The sequence below is a fragment of the Euphorbia lathyris genome, chromosome 7 (assembly GCF_963576675.1).
Source record: "Euphorbia lathyris chromosome 7, ddEupLath1.1, whole genome shotgun sequence".
Taxonomy (NCBI): domain Eukaryota; kingdom Viridiplantae; phylum Streptophyta; class Magnoliopsida; order Malpighiales; family Euphorbiaceae; genus Euphorbia; species Euphorbia lathyris.
Window position 1 is genome coordinate 64841991 of NC_088916.1, and position 16681 is coordinate 64858671.

A 16681-nucleotide genomic window follows, 5' to 3' on the forward strand; every position below is an offset into this window, starting at 1 on the left:
TTCAAATGAGTTTGAAAATATATTTTTTTAATATCAACTTTTTTATTTTGTTTTAATTTGATAATTATATTGATTCTTCATGTGTTTAATACAATAATATTGTATTACAATAATTAGATAATCAAAATTTAACTAGCCAAAAAATTGAAAAGAGAATGAATGAATAAAAGATACAAATAACAAGAACATTAATATAAACAAGTTAAAAACATTATATGTAAGGATAAGGTACCAAAATAGGTCTATGGTTTTTGGAGAAGTATCAATTTAGATTCCACGTACAAAATAACATCAATATAGGTTTAACGTTTAAAAAAGGGTATCAATTTAGGCATCGATAACGGATTGTGAGGGGTGAGAAATACCACTTTTGTGGAGTTAAGGGGGTAAATAAGACATTCTATGAGTTGGGTGGGTAAATGGACAAGTTGAGGGGGTGAGAAATACCACTTTTATGGAGTTAAGAGGGTAAATAGGACATTCGATGAGTTGGGGGTAAAATGACCAATTTGGACAAGTTAAGGGGCTGGGGGAGCATTAGGCCTTTTAAATATAAAAGTATCAAAAAAAAAATTTAAGGCTTAATACATCATTTGCCCCCGAACTTGTCCAAAATGGTTGGTTGGCTCCCTGAACTTTCAAAGTGTCTCGATAGCCTCCTGAACTTGTGTAAAATATAATCAATTAATCATTCAGTTGTAAAAAAGTAAGTCAAATGCGGAAGATATATTACACGTGCCTTAGAATGCTATTACATACTTCACAAAATAGATAAAAATATGTTAAAAAAGAATTTCTTACTTATTCAACTATAAAACATTTTCTTCTTTAATATTATAATCGCATACCCCGACGTTGGTCGTTTTAATTTTTTAAGATGCGTGCAACCTATCTTCCGTATTTAACTTACTTTTTACAATCGAGTGATTAATTGATTACATTTTATGCAAGTTCATGGGGCTAATTGAATTATTTTATGCAAGTTCAGTGGGCTATCGAGACGCTTTGAAAGTTCAGGGGGCCAATTAACCATTTTGGACAAATTCAGGGGGCAAATGATGTATTAAGCCAAAATTTAATGGCCTAATGCTTCCCCAGCCCCCTTAACTTGTCCAAATTGATCATTTTACCCCCTTAACTCATCGAATGTCCTATTTACCCCCCTTAACTCCATAAAAGTGGTATTTCTCACCCCCTCAACTTGTCCATTTATCCCCCCAACTTATAGAATGTTCTATTTACCCCTTAACTCCATAAAAGTGGTATTTTTCACCCCTTACAATCCGTTATCGAAGCATAAATTGATAACTTTTTTTAAACGTTAAACCTATATTCATGCTATTTTGTAAGTGAAACCTAAATTGACACTTTTCTAAAAATCATAGGCCTATTTTGGTACATTATCCCTACATATAATGTATTTAACTTGTTTACATTAATGTTCTTGTTATTTGTATTTTTTAATTCGTTCTTTCTCTTTTCAACTTTTTTGACTACTATAAAGGAATAAGAAATACCATTTTTATGGAGTTAAGAGGGTAAATAAGATTATAAGTGGTGAGAAATACCACTTTTACGGAGTTAAGTGGGTAAATAGGATATTCGATGAGTTGAGAATGGGTAAAATGACATATTTGGACAAGTTAAGGGGGTGAGAAATACCATTTTTATGGAGTTAAGGAGGTAAATAGGACATTCGATGAGCTGGATGGGTAAAATGACCAATTTGAACAAGTTAATGGGACTGGAGAAGCATTAAGCCAAATTTAATTAAACATTTGTAATAATAAAGCATCTTTGTCACTAAATTAATGAATCTTAAATTTAAGAATCAATAAGCAATTACATTTAGTTGATTGACCACACCTCAAACTTGCACGCCTCATTGCGTAGTTACTAATTACACGCCTCAAAAATTAAGCTAAGAGGCCTAGTAGTAAAGGTCTATTTTTCTTGTATCAACTTGGAAGCTAAGCATCCTTAATTAATTTACATCACTTTCATAATTTTATTTTGCAACTATAATAATAATAAGAATAATTCAAATTTCACTAAATGTCCCTTTGGTTCTTTTTATAACATTTTTTTTTCTTTTTCACTCTAAACAAACTTTTAAAATAAAAGTGTTAAGTTATTATTAGAAATAAATATTAATAACTAGAAGGAAATCAACAATCTTTTGTAAACCGCGAATAACAGCAAACAATAAACACCATAACACCAATAATAAATAATATATAATCAAATAGACCTTTAATTATAATAAGTGATAAATACAAGATTATTCGGTTGGAGGGGCCGATTTTACATGTACTTTCGTAAAAAAAATTGCTAAATCGAACTTGCTCAATTTTTTTTTATATATATTCGTGTTTTAATTTGAATGATCAATAACCAATTTTTAAGTATTAGTGTACAATTTCTCAAAATTAAGCTAGATTTCGTTTAATAGTCCTAACATGTAAAAAAATTGGATTTAGGGCGGACCGAACAGGTAAAAAAAATTAATTTTTTTGATTTGAGATGGCCTACCAAGCCAAAAAAAATAATAATTTGGATTTAAAGGGAGCCTAACATGCCAAAAAAATTAGAAATTTGGATTTAGAGAGTACATGATAAGCCTAAAATATTGAAATTTTGAATTTTGGACAAGCCTAACATTTAATGGGCCATTTTGGGAGGGTTAATTTAACACATCAATATTTTTTTTTTTTTTTGAGACAGGAGGCGAAACTACCAGGGATCAAGGTGGTTCCGGCAGCCGGAGGTGCCCTGGCCTTGTCTATGCCCCTAATTGTAATAAAATCGTCAAATTTGGCCTAAACTGTTAAAATACCTATCAATATAAAATAAAACGAGATATCTATTTTACCATTATATAAATTTTCTCCATGTATTAAGAGCAAAATATACAGACATTTAACTTTATTTTATGGCCAAATTAGTGAAAATAGAGTACTTTTTGTTAAAAAAATAAAAAAGTTAAGATACTAAACTGTAAAAGTAGGCTAAGTTAGAGAGTCACGTAAGTTATTAGCTATTCTCTTGTTCTTTTCCCAGCAATTTGGCTTTGAAAAAAAAGGAAAAAATGAGTAATGCATTACATAAATAAAGTAAAGTCCTGTTTTAATAAAATTAACAAAATAAGCACAATAGTTATGATGTCACAGAAAAGTGCTATATAAAGAGAAGAAGTGTATATTTCACTTATAAATCAACTCTTGCTTTCTGCGTTTTAATTTAAGGATTCTCTCTTCTAAAAAAACAGAGAGATGAAAAATTTGTCAGGTTTAAGCCATCTTTTTGCGACGGTTTTCCTGCATTATTATGCCGTGTTTATGGTGGTTCCGGCGATCACTGATGTTACTATGGCTGCAATTTGTCCCGGAGAAAATGAATGCTCTTTAGCCATCTACTTGACTGGATTCCAACAAACGGTATGTTTTTCCTTCTATGTTTAACTTTCTTTTTTAGACGGTCCGGGGAGAGGATAGGGTCACGGAGGGTCCATACTCTGCCGTGGAAAAAATTACAGGCGGACATATCTGTCACTAAATGTATAATTGCTGTCAGTAATTTCAATATATTCGAAAAGTATAATGGGTTTGATGAACATGCAACAAAACTATTCGTCGTTGATGCTAATCTAAAAAAATCATCAATTTTTAACATATTTTCGTCTATTGATTCTTGAGTGTTTTGTTTTGAATTCGCTCTTGATTCTTAGTGGTTTGTTCTGAATTTAGCAACGATATTCAAACTAAAAGTTGATTCTCTATAATAAAATTTTAGTTTTTTTTTTTATTCGGCTCGTTCTTTAATTAAAGGTAAAGACTATGCTTACTTTGTTTTTGACAAAGTAAGCCTTACTTTGTGTGTTTTCACCATTGGATTAATTTTATACTCCATCATCCAATGGTGAAAACACACCAAGTAATGATACTTTGTCAAAAACAAAGTAACCATAGAAGGCACCTTAATTAAAGGGGGATCTCACTTTTATTTGTTAGGATCTTCATATTTAATTTTAGAATTTGATTAGATCAGACTTGGATTTTTATAGTTTATGCATTGTTAATTTAACATTTAACTCAAAATTCTGAGACAGAGATACATAAAGTCACCTGAAACAATTTAGAAACATAAATATTGGAATAGCTTTTAATAAATTTATTCAAGTGATTAGGTTGCATTAATTTTGTGATTAATACATTTTAATTTCCACATAACTCAGCACTTTATAATTTTTTTTTAATTGCTCTTTAAAAATCCGATTAATTATGGGGTAAAAATTCCTACCAACCACCACTTGGACAATGTTTTAATACAGCACAAAAATCCATTTTGTATCACTAAAATAACTCATTTTTACAAAAAAAAAAAAAAAAAAAAAGTTAAATAAAAATAATTATACTTTTAACTATGAATTTAAGTTTTTAGTTCAGTTGATTTTTATATCAGAGATTAATATAAAATCTATAATTGAATCTTAACTATCATCTTGAGTTTGAGTTCAACTGGTTCCATGATATGGTATTAAAGTCTCTTAAACTAAAAAACTCGAGGATTCAAATATATAAAAATCTATAATTAAAATTTAACTATCATCTTGAACTTTTAATCTAATCTAACATATAATTAAAATGTAATGAAAATATGAATGGATACACGAGGAAATAGAAATAACATGAGCCATTGTTGTCTTAATCATAAGAAGTTTCAGCTCCATTATGCACAAACTAACAACTTAAACCATGCGAAATCCTGCATTAAATTAGAAGCCCAAAGGCCGATTCTAATTTAATTTACTTATAGAATTGTAAAAGGGTCAAATACATGAATATCATAATTAAGTACAAAATTATAACTAAGTCATATCACCAAACTTAATTCTTAATATGTCATTATATTTTATATATTATGATTTTATACCATAATTTAAAAATCTAGACCCTAATTCATAAATTATAAATCCTGGAAAATATATTCTAGACTTCTAATTTATAAATTCTAATTCTTAAAATATATTAAAAGCACTGGTTTTATTAGTTTGACATAATCCAAAATCATTACTTGATATAATTGTAGATCGTTTTTTAAAAGTGAATTTATATGTAAATTTTCTATCGTAAAAATCTTTAGAATTTGTTATAGGCCTCAACCTTTAGCAAATGGGTTATTTATTAATTTGACAGGTACAATAAATATAAATGTTCACAAAATAGTAGTAGTATAATAAGAGTTCATTTTACAAAATTTAATATTATACAAAAATGAGCCACGTTGAGGGTGAGGCAAGGTGGTTCTATTTGTGGAGCTAGTGAGGTAAGCATGGATGAGCCTCGCTCAGCCACCACCGGACCCTTTTCTACTTATATGGTTAATTTACAAAATGGTCTCATGCCGGTTGCGTCATAGGCAAACCCGCCCACAGACGTATTTTCTACCATTATAGTACCCAAATTGACACCCATTATAAAAGTTCAAAAGAAAAGTTTTGTTTGGTCGTTTTCACAAAAAAAGATTATGATAAAATGATACTATTACATTGAAATCCTAAATTACATATATGGTGTCCAACTTTTATCATATTTCATATTTTGGTATATAACTTTCAATTTTTCAATTTTAGATATAAAAGTATACAACATTTTAATGACTTCTCACCAGGGCCGGCTCTAGGGGGAGGCCGCCTAGGGCCTCCGACTTACAGGGGCCTCCGATCGGAACTTTTTTTAAATTTGATAATTATTAAAAAATATATAGTTAAAAGATATATAGATTTAGATATATAACAAAAGATACTGTTAGGCTGAATAGTAAAGACATAATGGATATGTTTATAATGGTAAGAGTTTGATTCTCTGGATTAACATTTTTTTTATTCACATTTTCTCTTATTTTTTTTCTTTCTTTCTTTGACAACACGAATGTATAAATTATTACTTTGTTATTGTAGTTATTTTTAAATATTTTATTTTTTTATAAATTACAAAATGAAATTCACTTATGAATTACAATTTATAATTTGATGCAAAATGTTATTTAGACTCTGATTTATTTAAAATTTTAATATTTGGCCACTAATTTATCATTTGGACACATTTAGACCATAAACTATTTAAATTGATGAAATTTCACTCAATTTTGATGATTCCTTGGATCAACATTTATTGGTTCATTTTTTCTCTTATTTTTTTTCGTTTTTTTTACAACACATGTACTGATTTTTTCTGAACTTTTTTTCATATTTGGAAACAATGTATAAACTATTATTTTGTTATTGTAGTGATTTTTAAATTTTTTATTTTTTTAATTACAAGACAAAATGCACTTATAAATTACAATTTGTAATTTGTTATAAAATATTATTTAGACTCTGATTTATTTAAAATTTTAATATTTGGCCACATTTGGACCATAAACAATTCAAATTGATGAAATTCTACTTAATTTTGATGAAGTCTTGATAAAATTGTTTCCTTATGATATGTGGTGATATTTTGACATATGAGTTTGAGATGCCGTACGTTTTAAAGTTGATTTACCCAAATAATTAATGAGATTAAAACAAGAAACAAATCTCTTAACTAAAATTTATCAAGTCTAGTTATCAAAATATCATCATATGTCAATAATTCTATTAAGCTTCCATCCAAATTGGATTGAAATTACACCAATTGGGATAGTTCAGTAGCCAAATGGCAAGATTCTTTGGATCAATCGATGTCCAAATAGTGATTTAAGCTTGTAATTCATAATAAATACGCGACTCAACCAATTTTTAATCTCGAAGATAAATTCGTCTCTTTCTTTCCATAGAATCTTGTGATTAGGTTCAAGTTCAGCCGTCCAAGATTAATTTCCAGAAATTAATACTTTGTCGTTTGCTTTTTTTAAAAAAAAAAAAATTGCGCACAATGCGCTTACATTAAAGAAGAAAGAAAAATCCCCACCAGACTCGGATGTCATTCGAACTCATGACCTCCCTAGTCATAGATAAGCTCTCAACCACTAAGCTAAGAGCTTCATCATAATACTTTTTTCGTCTGCTTGCTTCTCGCATTACTGGTGAGAAGCAGGGGAGTAGGAGAATGGTGTATAAGGAGCTCTCCCGCACAAGACCCCAAATTTAAGGGGCCCAATTTTTTTATTATTATACAAATCTAAATAAATTATTATGTGAAAAATTATGTGAATGTTAACTTATCCAGAAAATTAACGCTCTAAGAATCTTAAGGGGTCCAATTATTATTATTATTATTATTATTATTATTATTATTATTATTATTACACTAATTTAATTATTTTTATTATATTTATTATGTTAAAAATCAAGTTAAAAGTATTTTTGTGTTTTATTTTGTAGAAACATTATTATTATATGAAAGTATTAATTTTTTTTAATGAATATGGCTCAATTTTTTTTCCATTTAGCACAGGGCCCCAAAAATATTTAAGACGGCCCTGGTAAGAAGAAACTTGATTTTAAATATATAAAAGAAAACTCGATTTTACAAGTACAAAAGCAAGAAGAATAATAATTTTTTAGCTTTATGTTATTATTATATGACTTGAATTGTAGTTAATAATTTATTGATTTTACTATTTAATATTTATTATTTCTAAAATAGTATTAGATTTAGATATGGAAAAAAATACACAATACGCCTAGGGCCTCCAAAATGCTGGAGACGACCCTGCTTCTCACTAAAATATACAGCCGGTAATTATAATCGGTCAATACGAAATCAACACATCACATCATCAATTTGACCTCCATAAAAATCAAAAGTTGATCGGTTAATACAATAGTAACATTTTTTTGTATCACTTTGTAATTTATTTGAATGAACAAATTAATTGGATAAAAATGATTTTTTATTCAAAGTCATCAACTTCAACTTCAAGAGTAATACTAAAATAGCAATTACAAATTTACTCTTCAATAAATTTGTTGAAAATAATTTATCAAATTTTCTTTTCAGTTGCGAATCTTGTTATCTATATTTAGTATATGTGGTATTTTATAATATATCACAAACATATGAATATACATACAAAAAAAATTAAAAAATATACTATATTTTTTTACGAGTTAGAAAAAAATTCAAATATTTTCGACAAATTTAAAAGTATTAATCTCAAATTCTATTAAAACCAAATTATGTAACTGATGCTTTCAATATTATAAGTATTTTTATACCTTATTTCTATTAAACATTGAAAACTACCAGTAAAATTTTGTTATAATTTTTTTTATAGTTTCAAGTATCAAAGTGCGAAATTACAAGCACACAACTTTCTCCTTGTTATTTTTTATGGTTTATAAACTTCAAAATCGGACATAAAACTTCTGAACGATGTCTTTTACTAACAAAAAAAAAAAAACCATTTACTGTTAACTAATATAACTACTCTAATATCAAGATAAGAACATCTCCAATGGAATACAATGAACCACTAATTATACTTATTTATTGAACTCTTTTCTATTGGAGTGAGTTTAATATATTGGACATTTATCAATCACTCAAAGTTTTTTTTTTGAAAGCATCACTCAAAGTTTATCGAGCTTTTGATTATTATATATATATTTTTTATTTTTAAAACAATCTGATTGGTTCAATTAATTGGTGGATCCTTTTTTATTGGTGGATTCATTATGATTGAATGATCATAAAGTTTAACCATTGGAGTTAGATAGTTTAATAAAATGAAGTTTATTAAATGAATGATGTAGCATGTATTGAATGGTTGTGAGTATGTAATACTTTAATATTATTGTACAGCGTTGAAAATAATATTTTAAACAATTTTAATTTTTTAATTTTTTTTGTTTCGATATAATTTAGATGTTGTATGATTATATATATAAAAAAAAGTTTGTTAAAGAGAAAAAGTTTCTAAAATATTGATTTAGAAAATCGTAAACAATAATTCAATTAGAAATGTGATTGTAAACAATTTTATTTATTTTTTTTAAAAACATAAGAAAATAGAAAAGTAAAAGACAAAATTCAAGAACTTTTATATAGTGTTTTAGTTCAAAAGTCATAAAAACAGTTCAAAAATCATAAAGAATAACAAAATTGAAGTATCATGAATGTAATTTACCCATACACTAATTTCATGACGAAAGCAAGAGCTTTTATGTCAAATAATAAAAAATATATATAAAGGTGGTTATTGAAGACCGAAGTAGTTGGTCGGAGAAAGAGAGAAGAAATGGAAAAGTTAAGGCATCTCTTTATTACAGTGTTTCTTTATAACTTGTCAGTTTTCATGGTGTTTCCGGTGATCACCGACGTCACCGTTTCTGCACTTTGTCCTCCTCATCAACTTATTTGCTCCCTTCCCATTTTTCTCACCGGATTTCAACAAGCGGTACCCTATTTTTTATTTTCTTTCAATTTCATCCCTTACTATATTCTTTTCTTTGACAAATTATTTTCTTAAGTAAACTAAAGTGTCTAATTTGAAAAATTAGAGCAAACATTACTATTTTGGAAAGTAGTTTGGTTGTTTAGTTATAAGATAAATACAGAAATTAGCTTTAATAATACGTATTAGTATTTTTAGTTAGAGTCTGAGGTGGAACGCAATTTAAATGTAGAATTTAATTTATTTCAAAAAGGTGTCCACTATGGAGACCCTAATTAATCCTACTCTTACACGTTATCATGCATTACATATGTGTTTGCACACTATGTGCCTTACGTATTCAAACTCTTTCCCACTTCACTTTATTTATTGTTTTTATTTGGTTTACTTATTTTTACGGTACAGTAATTATATATGTATTTGGTTTACTCAATTTTACTTAATACTTCAAAATTAAAATTTTAAATTTAAAGTTATTTATAACTGCATTTATCATGAAATCGTATTTTTTATTTTTTAAAATCACTATTTTTATAGCTTTTTCTAAAAAGTTACTTTCCCAATCAAATAACAATTAAATGACATCAAAACGATAATCTTGAAGAATTAAAATTGCTTAGAATATCTTATAATTTTTTATTTGGAGGTTATCGACGAGACGATCGTTGAATTTTAATGGCATTATATTAGAAAATGTAAAGTTAAATGGTTACCCGTTCACATGATATGTTACGTATTATAATCATTATTTTATTGTTATATTTCTAATTAAGGGATAAGGTGTAAGAATACCTTTAACGCGATCAATTTTATCCCTAACATTGAAAATTGTGCAATTTGATCTCTAATATTGCTAATGAAGAGCAATTTTACTCCTAAAGTTGATAAGTTGAGTGAATTTGAGAAATAATTTATCAAACTATCTTCTCGATCATGAATTTTATCATCTACACTTCACATGTACGTCATTTTATCACTAATTATTAATAGAGCACAAACATAAGATTAGACGTGACAAAAAAATATACTGCATTTTGTGAGTTAGACAAAAAAAAAATTCAAATATTTTATCGGGTTTAAAAATATTAATTTCCAATTCTATTATTAAATTATAAGAAATATAAAATATTTTTTAGAACCAACTGATATTCAATTGGTGCAGAATAAAGAAAAAATTTGTGTTATTGATCCAACTTGTTAAAATTAGGAATAAAATTGCTCGACTACTAAAATTAGGAATAAAATTATATTACTTCAACGGTAAAACTGCTTCTGACGGTAAACATTTGTGGATTTTTTCACCTTATACTCCAATTACCATTATGAGTTTATTTCATATTTTCATTAATTAAGCTTTAAAATTAAAACTAATTAGAGATAATTTTGCAGATAATAGGGGTGGGGTCATTGGTAATGATGCCTTTAGTAGGTAACCTTTCGGACAAGTATGGAAGGAAACCTTTGCTTGCTCTTCCCATGGCTCTTGCAATTATTCCTTTGGGTAATTTTTTTTTATTTTATTTTTATAATTCCCCTTATATAATTTAACCAACCTTCTCTTCAATCTCTCACATGCATCTTAATGAGAATGTAGAATTTGTTCATTCACCGTTAGATCTGAAGCTTAAATTTAATAAGCCCATATCTAAATTCACTTGCTCATTAAGATGTATGTGAAAATTCATGAAGCTCTCATACTTTCTTTTTATTTTTATTTTATGAAAAAAACGTTTGATTTCCCCCTATATTTTAGTCTTATTTGTTGACTTTTAGTATGATTATAAGTAAATAGGCCCCCAACAAGACTTGTATTTGGGCTTCTTTTTCTGTCTAAATCCGGCCCAAAAAACTATCATATCTCACTAACAAAAATGGCTATGGAAGCAAAGCAGTATTCAGATCAGAGTGTTTTCTTCCCCATTTTGCAGCTACATTAGCATATAGCAGAACAAGATACTTCTTCTACGCTTATTATGTGCTCAAAACTCTTACTTCCATCATCTGCGACGGAAGTATCAACTGTCTTGCCCTTGCTTATGTGGTAATATCTAATTTCCTTTTAATTTTCCCTCCAAACAGACTTTATTTTGTCATCTGAGATTATAATTCTCAGGCGGACAATGTTGCCGAGGGCCGGAGAGCCACGGCTTTTGGAGTACTTTCAGGGATTGGATCATCGGCGTTTGTTTGCGGAACATTCTCTTCTCGATTCCTATCTACTGACTCCACTTTCAAGGTCGCTCTCTTTCTTCTTTAATCGGTTTTAGTTCTCAATTTCTCAATTGCTTTGATTAACGGGTAATCCATGGGTTAATTGATTAGGTTTCGGCGTCAGTGGCATTCGTGTCCCTGGTTTACATGAAAGTTTTTCTCCAGGACTCCATCGTTGATCAAAACCTTTCTACACCAATACTCTCCAATGGGAAGTGTAGAGTTGATGTTGTTGATAAGTCAACTAAGAAAGTGCAGGTTTTCAAAACAATGCCTTCCCTGGAGGATATGAGTTGCTTGCTTAGGAGCAGGTTAGTGGTTGTTCTTAATGATAAAATTGCTCAGGATTTGCTTCTTTTTTTTTTTTTTTTTTTTTTCTTTCTGGAATGATTAATAATGTATATAATGCTATTGCAGTGTTACTTTCACCCAAGCTGCTGTTGTTGCATTTTTCAGCAATCTTACGGATGTTGGCCTTCATGCTTCATTAATGGTGACTTCCTCATTTCCCAAATTGTCATTTATTATCACTGTGATTAGGAGCCTAAAATGCAACAAATCCATTCATTTGATTAGCCACATATTGAAAACTCATAGCACTTTAGTTCATCATAATATAGGTACTGCTTTTTCTGTTTTCCAAATGAATCATTTTGTTGGATATCCAAACACATTGGCTTACCAACAATTATTTCAGTTGATTTTTTTAAACAGAATTGAATTGCTCGGGAAAAGAATTCTTCGGACAAGATTTTTTATAGGAATTACTTAATATGTGAGGTAGGATTTGCACTCTATGCATGGTTGTTTCAGGCTCAAAAAACCAATTAAGTACAGGTTTAAAGATTTGTATATTAGAAGGTGAGCTTCGAAACCAAATTTGCACTGGTGTTACACAAACTCAGATATTTAATGATAAGGCTCTAAGAAACATTAGAGGACCATATGTTGATTCTGTCCATTTGGAGTGCTTATGCTTTTTACACCCTATTTTCGACAAATGCTCCTTGAGTGCCAATAAATAACAGATTCATGCCTGACTAAGGAGATATAAGACTTTTAAAGTGTTGGTATAAGCCTCCATAATTCAAACCTGAAGGTTGTAACTTTTGTCCTCATATGAGAAAGCTTGTTTGAACCAAATGTTATTCCTATATGCAGAGCAAGTGTTGAAATTGAACTTCTGCTCTTTTGTTTGCAGTATTACTTGAAGGCAAAGTTTCACTTTAATAAGGATCAGTTTGCTGATCTAATGGTAATTTCTGGTGTCGCTGGAACCTTTTCACAGGTATTGTTTGCACTCATTCTTTTACTGCAAATCTTGTGTTCAGTTTTATGCATTAGTGCATTTATTCAATTTTTAGATGATCTGAAACTTGTTGTGAACTTGCAGTTGATTCTCTTGCCCATATTGGCTCCACTTTTAGGAGAGGGAAAGTTGCTCTCATTAGGACTCTTTTTTACATGTGCACATGTAAGTATTGTTTTGCTTAATTATGTTTGGATGCTCTCCATTTACTAATACTTGATGGTTGATGCAAGTGTCTGAATTCTCACTCTTCGCTTCTTAATATGAAGTAATGTAGTTATAATGAATACTTGTTTTGACTAATTATGTGCTTGCATGCAGACAATTCTTTATAGCATTGCGTGGTCCTCCTGGGTATGTCTTTGCTACTTCTAGAGCTACTTCAAGCTTCTCTGTTCATTCCATGTGATTTTTATATTAATGGTGTAGCAGGCTGTATCAATTTTCCTTATGTATTTGCGCTTTATGCTTTAGACAACTTCTATTATGATTTAGTTGCTAACTATTTCAAAATCTCTACTTTAGGTCCCTTATGCTGCTTCAATGTTCTCAATTTTGTTCGTGTTTACACAACCCTGCGTGAGCATCTTATCTCTCAACATAAATTTGTCATTAGTTAAAACATTAATTTTTTATTAAGTTTTTCAAAATGACTTGCAGATGCGAACAATTGTATCAAAGCAAGTTGGGTCCAGTGAGCAGGTAGAATCCTTAAAAAATGTCGAAAAGATCAACTGTATGTTTGAATTTGAAAGATAAATCTCTTGTTGATTCAAGTATATTTTCTTCAAAAAAAATAATGATCCTGCAATTTCTATCGGAGTTCCCTTGTTGATTTGACAAATGAGAAGGAAAAAAATTAATTAGCTTTTGCTTGAAAGTAGAGAGCTAACATGATGATGTGTAATTGTAACACGTCCTCTTATTAAGCATATGACATTCCTTATTCACATAAATTTCTGAAGTTGCCCTGTGCTTCTCCAATTCGTATTGATCTTAAAGCATTTTTCATGATCTTTTTTCTTTCTTTTTTTTTTTCATTTCAATTTTTTTTTTTCCAGGGGAAGGCTCAAGGATGCATTTCGGGCATAGGTTCTATTGCCAATGTTATTTCTCCATTATTGTTCTCTCCTTTAACAGGTTGGTGGAAATTTAGCTTCTCTTATTATCAGGCAAAAGATCAACTAAAAACTAATGAAAGGCAATTCTCTTCTCAGCTCTGTTCCTATCTGAAAGAGCACCATTTGATTTCCCTGGTTTCAGTATCATGTGTGTCGGCTTTGCATCGGTACTTGAGTATGTCATTTGTGTATGGCTATCTAGATTGTGCTATTATACTCATTTATCTTGTTGCATATATAGATGGTAGCCTTGATTCAAAGTATGATGATAAGGATGGAGCCTCCAATTGCAGAGGAGAAAGCACACAATAGCGACTACGCAGAAGCCTAGGAAGGCTCGAGCCGCAACTTGTTTTCTTCCTTGGTATGGAAAACCTCCCACTATATATGTGTGCATTTATAGATATAGGAAATTCCTGAACAGAATTTCGAGAAGCGATGCCGTTGCTATCTCATTCAATTAGCATTTTGAGAAAAAGAATGAGGATGCAGATTCCAAATGTAGTTTGTGGATGGTAATTAGTGGAAAGTGAAAACAACACTAGGAATTGTATAGTTAGGTGTTAAAAGCAATGTTTGCTCTATTTTGTAGTGAACTCACTCTATAAATGTGAAGGGGAGTTTGCTGATAACAACAAATTTTTGCTGTATTAGATACAGTTTTAAAATGTTGGGTCTGTAAGATTCTATCAAAATGTAAATTTAATTGCCATTCTGTGTTTTGTTGTTTGTAATGAAAAATCCCAAGATTCAATTTCACAATGCTGATTATGTTTTTAGGAGTAACATGAATTAGATTTGGAGAATAATTATTTGGTATTGGTTCCAAATTGTCACCAGCTGTTATGGTATAAGTATGAAAAATGCAGATAGCAAAAAATCTTTTAATATTATAAAATTGTGGTAGTTGCATTGCATGTGACATCCTCCAAAGTTGGAATTTTCCAGGTTTCCCCAGCGGCCATACCTGTAAATTAATCGCACCAAATCTCACCCACCCAACATTTAATTTTCATAAATGTTGAACTGATTTTTCCCTAATAATTAATCCAAGGCAAAAAACAAATTTAATTAAATATATTTTCCGGTTATGATTTGAGGTAGGATTGTAGATGAGGAGTACAATGTCATCAGTTGTTATTCTTCTCATTTCCATTAGAATACATTCCCCCCACAAGGATTTCTAAGAGCCTTTGGCTCAACTTGTAAAGTTTAGAGAGGTTGTTGTTATAACATTGCCCAAAATTAATATATTATACGAAAATATAACATTTCATTTTTAACTCATCCACACCATTTTTGCCTAACTTTTATTAAAAAACACAAGCAAATTGACATTATGACCCAACAAATCGTTAAGCAACTAAATCATTTTTACATTAAAAAAAGATAAGCAATTTTGTATTTGAAGCACTCCACCATCATTTCAACAAATTGTTACTATATATATATAATTTATTTTCATGAAAATGTTATCATAAAAACAGATCAAGCAACTAAATCATTTTTATATTAAAAAAAGTAAGCAACTTTGCATTTCAAACACTCACCATGATTTCAACGGATAGACGTTTTTTAAGAGTTATCAAAACTATTATCACATCACCAAACACTCTTTCAAACGCCCTCTATTAGAAATGCTTTAAGGAATATAAGTTTTGTGGCTACCTAATATTATCACACTCTAACGGGACAAAGCGAATCATGTATGAAATGGTTTCATAAGGGAATGAAATTTTAAAAAAAAAACATCTTTATTCGACATTTATTTGTTAAGTCTTATGATATTGCAATACTTTCGCATCTATTGTTCGTTGACTTAGAGTAAGATACAGTGGAATCGAATCGGTCGGATTCATTCGGCAATACTCTATGAATCCCATAACATCGTCATCGTCATTAATAGGTGCTACTCTTCCACACACATTATTTAGACTGTATGCTGCTTGCATGGACATTTGTAGGTCGTATGAGGTTGAATCAACACGCATGGCAGTATAAACTTTTACAAATCAATTGATATTGACAAAACCAGCAATTTCGATTTACCACCGACGTATGTCATCACATCTCTCACTACATTCCATTGGTCGTTCCAAGAAAAAAAAACACTTACACTTAACTTTGGTTGATATACTTTTGCATTTATAAAACAAACACATAATCAAAACAATGTTGTCACAAATGCTACAAGGAACAAACAAATGCTACAACAAGCAATTGCCAAAAATGCGTTTGGATGCGACATCAGATGGCTAGTATTTGTTGTCGCAAATGCGCTTGGATGCGACATCGAAATAGGTTGGTATTTGTTGTCGCAGAATGCAACAGGGGCAATGTTGGCGCAAATGCGACGACATATGTCGCATTTACAACAACTAAATGCGACATATCGAGAGAAATGGAGAAATCGGAAATCGGAAATGACGGGTTCAACGCAACAACATTCAACTAACCAACTGCGTATTTGAATAATGTGTGTAAAATGAAGAAAAAATACTTACTTGAACTTGAATGATGTACGAGTATGATTAGATCTTGGGTTGGATTGATGAATTTTGTTTTAATAATTTGAAATAACTGGAAAGGAAGATGAGATTGTTGGAAGTTAGGTTATATAGAATTAATAGTATTTTTTTGTTAATGGAATTGGTTT

At 29.8% G+C, this 16681-nt stretch overlaps 1 protein-coding gene across 2 annotated transcripts; it reads left to right on the forward strand.

Annotated features, from left to right (window-relative positions):
• Positions 1-3209: 3209 nt before the first annotated feature.
• Positions 3210-14798, forward strand: LOC136201349 (uncharacterized). 2 transcript variants are annotated; one of them, XM_065991998.1, is made up of 14 exons: positions 3210-3437; positions 10774-10885; positions 11313-11425; positions 11498-11620; positions 11707-11906; positions 12013-12088; positions 12797-12883; positions 12989-13069; positions 13226-13258; positions 13430-13483; positions 13565-13606; positions 13966-14044; positions 14122-14192; positions 14267-14797. In XM_065991998.1, the coding sequence occupies exons 1-14, from the start codon at positions 3273-3275 to the stop codon at positions 14354-14356; spliced, it is 1326 nt and encodes a 441-aa protein (XP_065848070.1). In that variant the 5' UTR covers positions 3210-3272; the 3' UTR covers positions 14357-14797. The 2 variants fall into 2 exon arrangements, with proteins under 2 accessions (XP_065848070.1, XP_065848071.1); XM_065991999.1 differs by lacking the exon at positions 14122-14192 and having other exon boundaries at positions 14267-14798.
• Positions 14799-16681: the final 1883 nt, after the last annotated feature.

Bases quoted from the DNA above. Each gene is read 5' to 3' on its own strand.
- LOC136201349 (XM_065991998.1), top strand. From the start codon at position 3,273: ATGAAAAATTTGTCAGGTTTAAGCCATCTTTTTGCGACGGTTTTCCTG. The intron at 11,621-11,706 runs GTCGCTCTCTTT...TTAATTGATTAG, and splicing joins CTACTGACTCCACTTTCAAG to GTTTCGGCGTCAGTGGCATT. The intron at 14,045-14,121 runs GTTGGTGGAAAT...TTCTCTTCTCAG, and splicing joins ATTGTTCTCTCCTTTAACAG to CTCTGTTCCTATCTGAAAGA.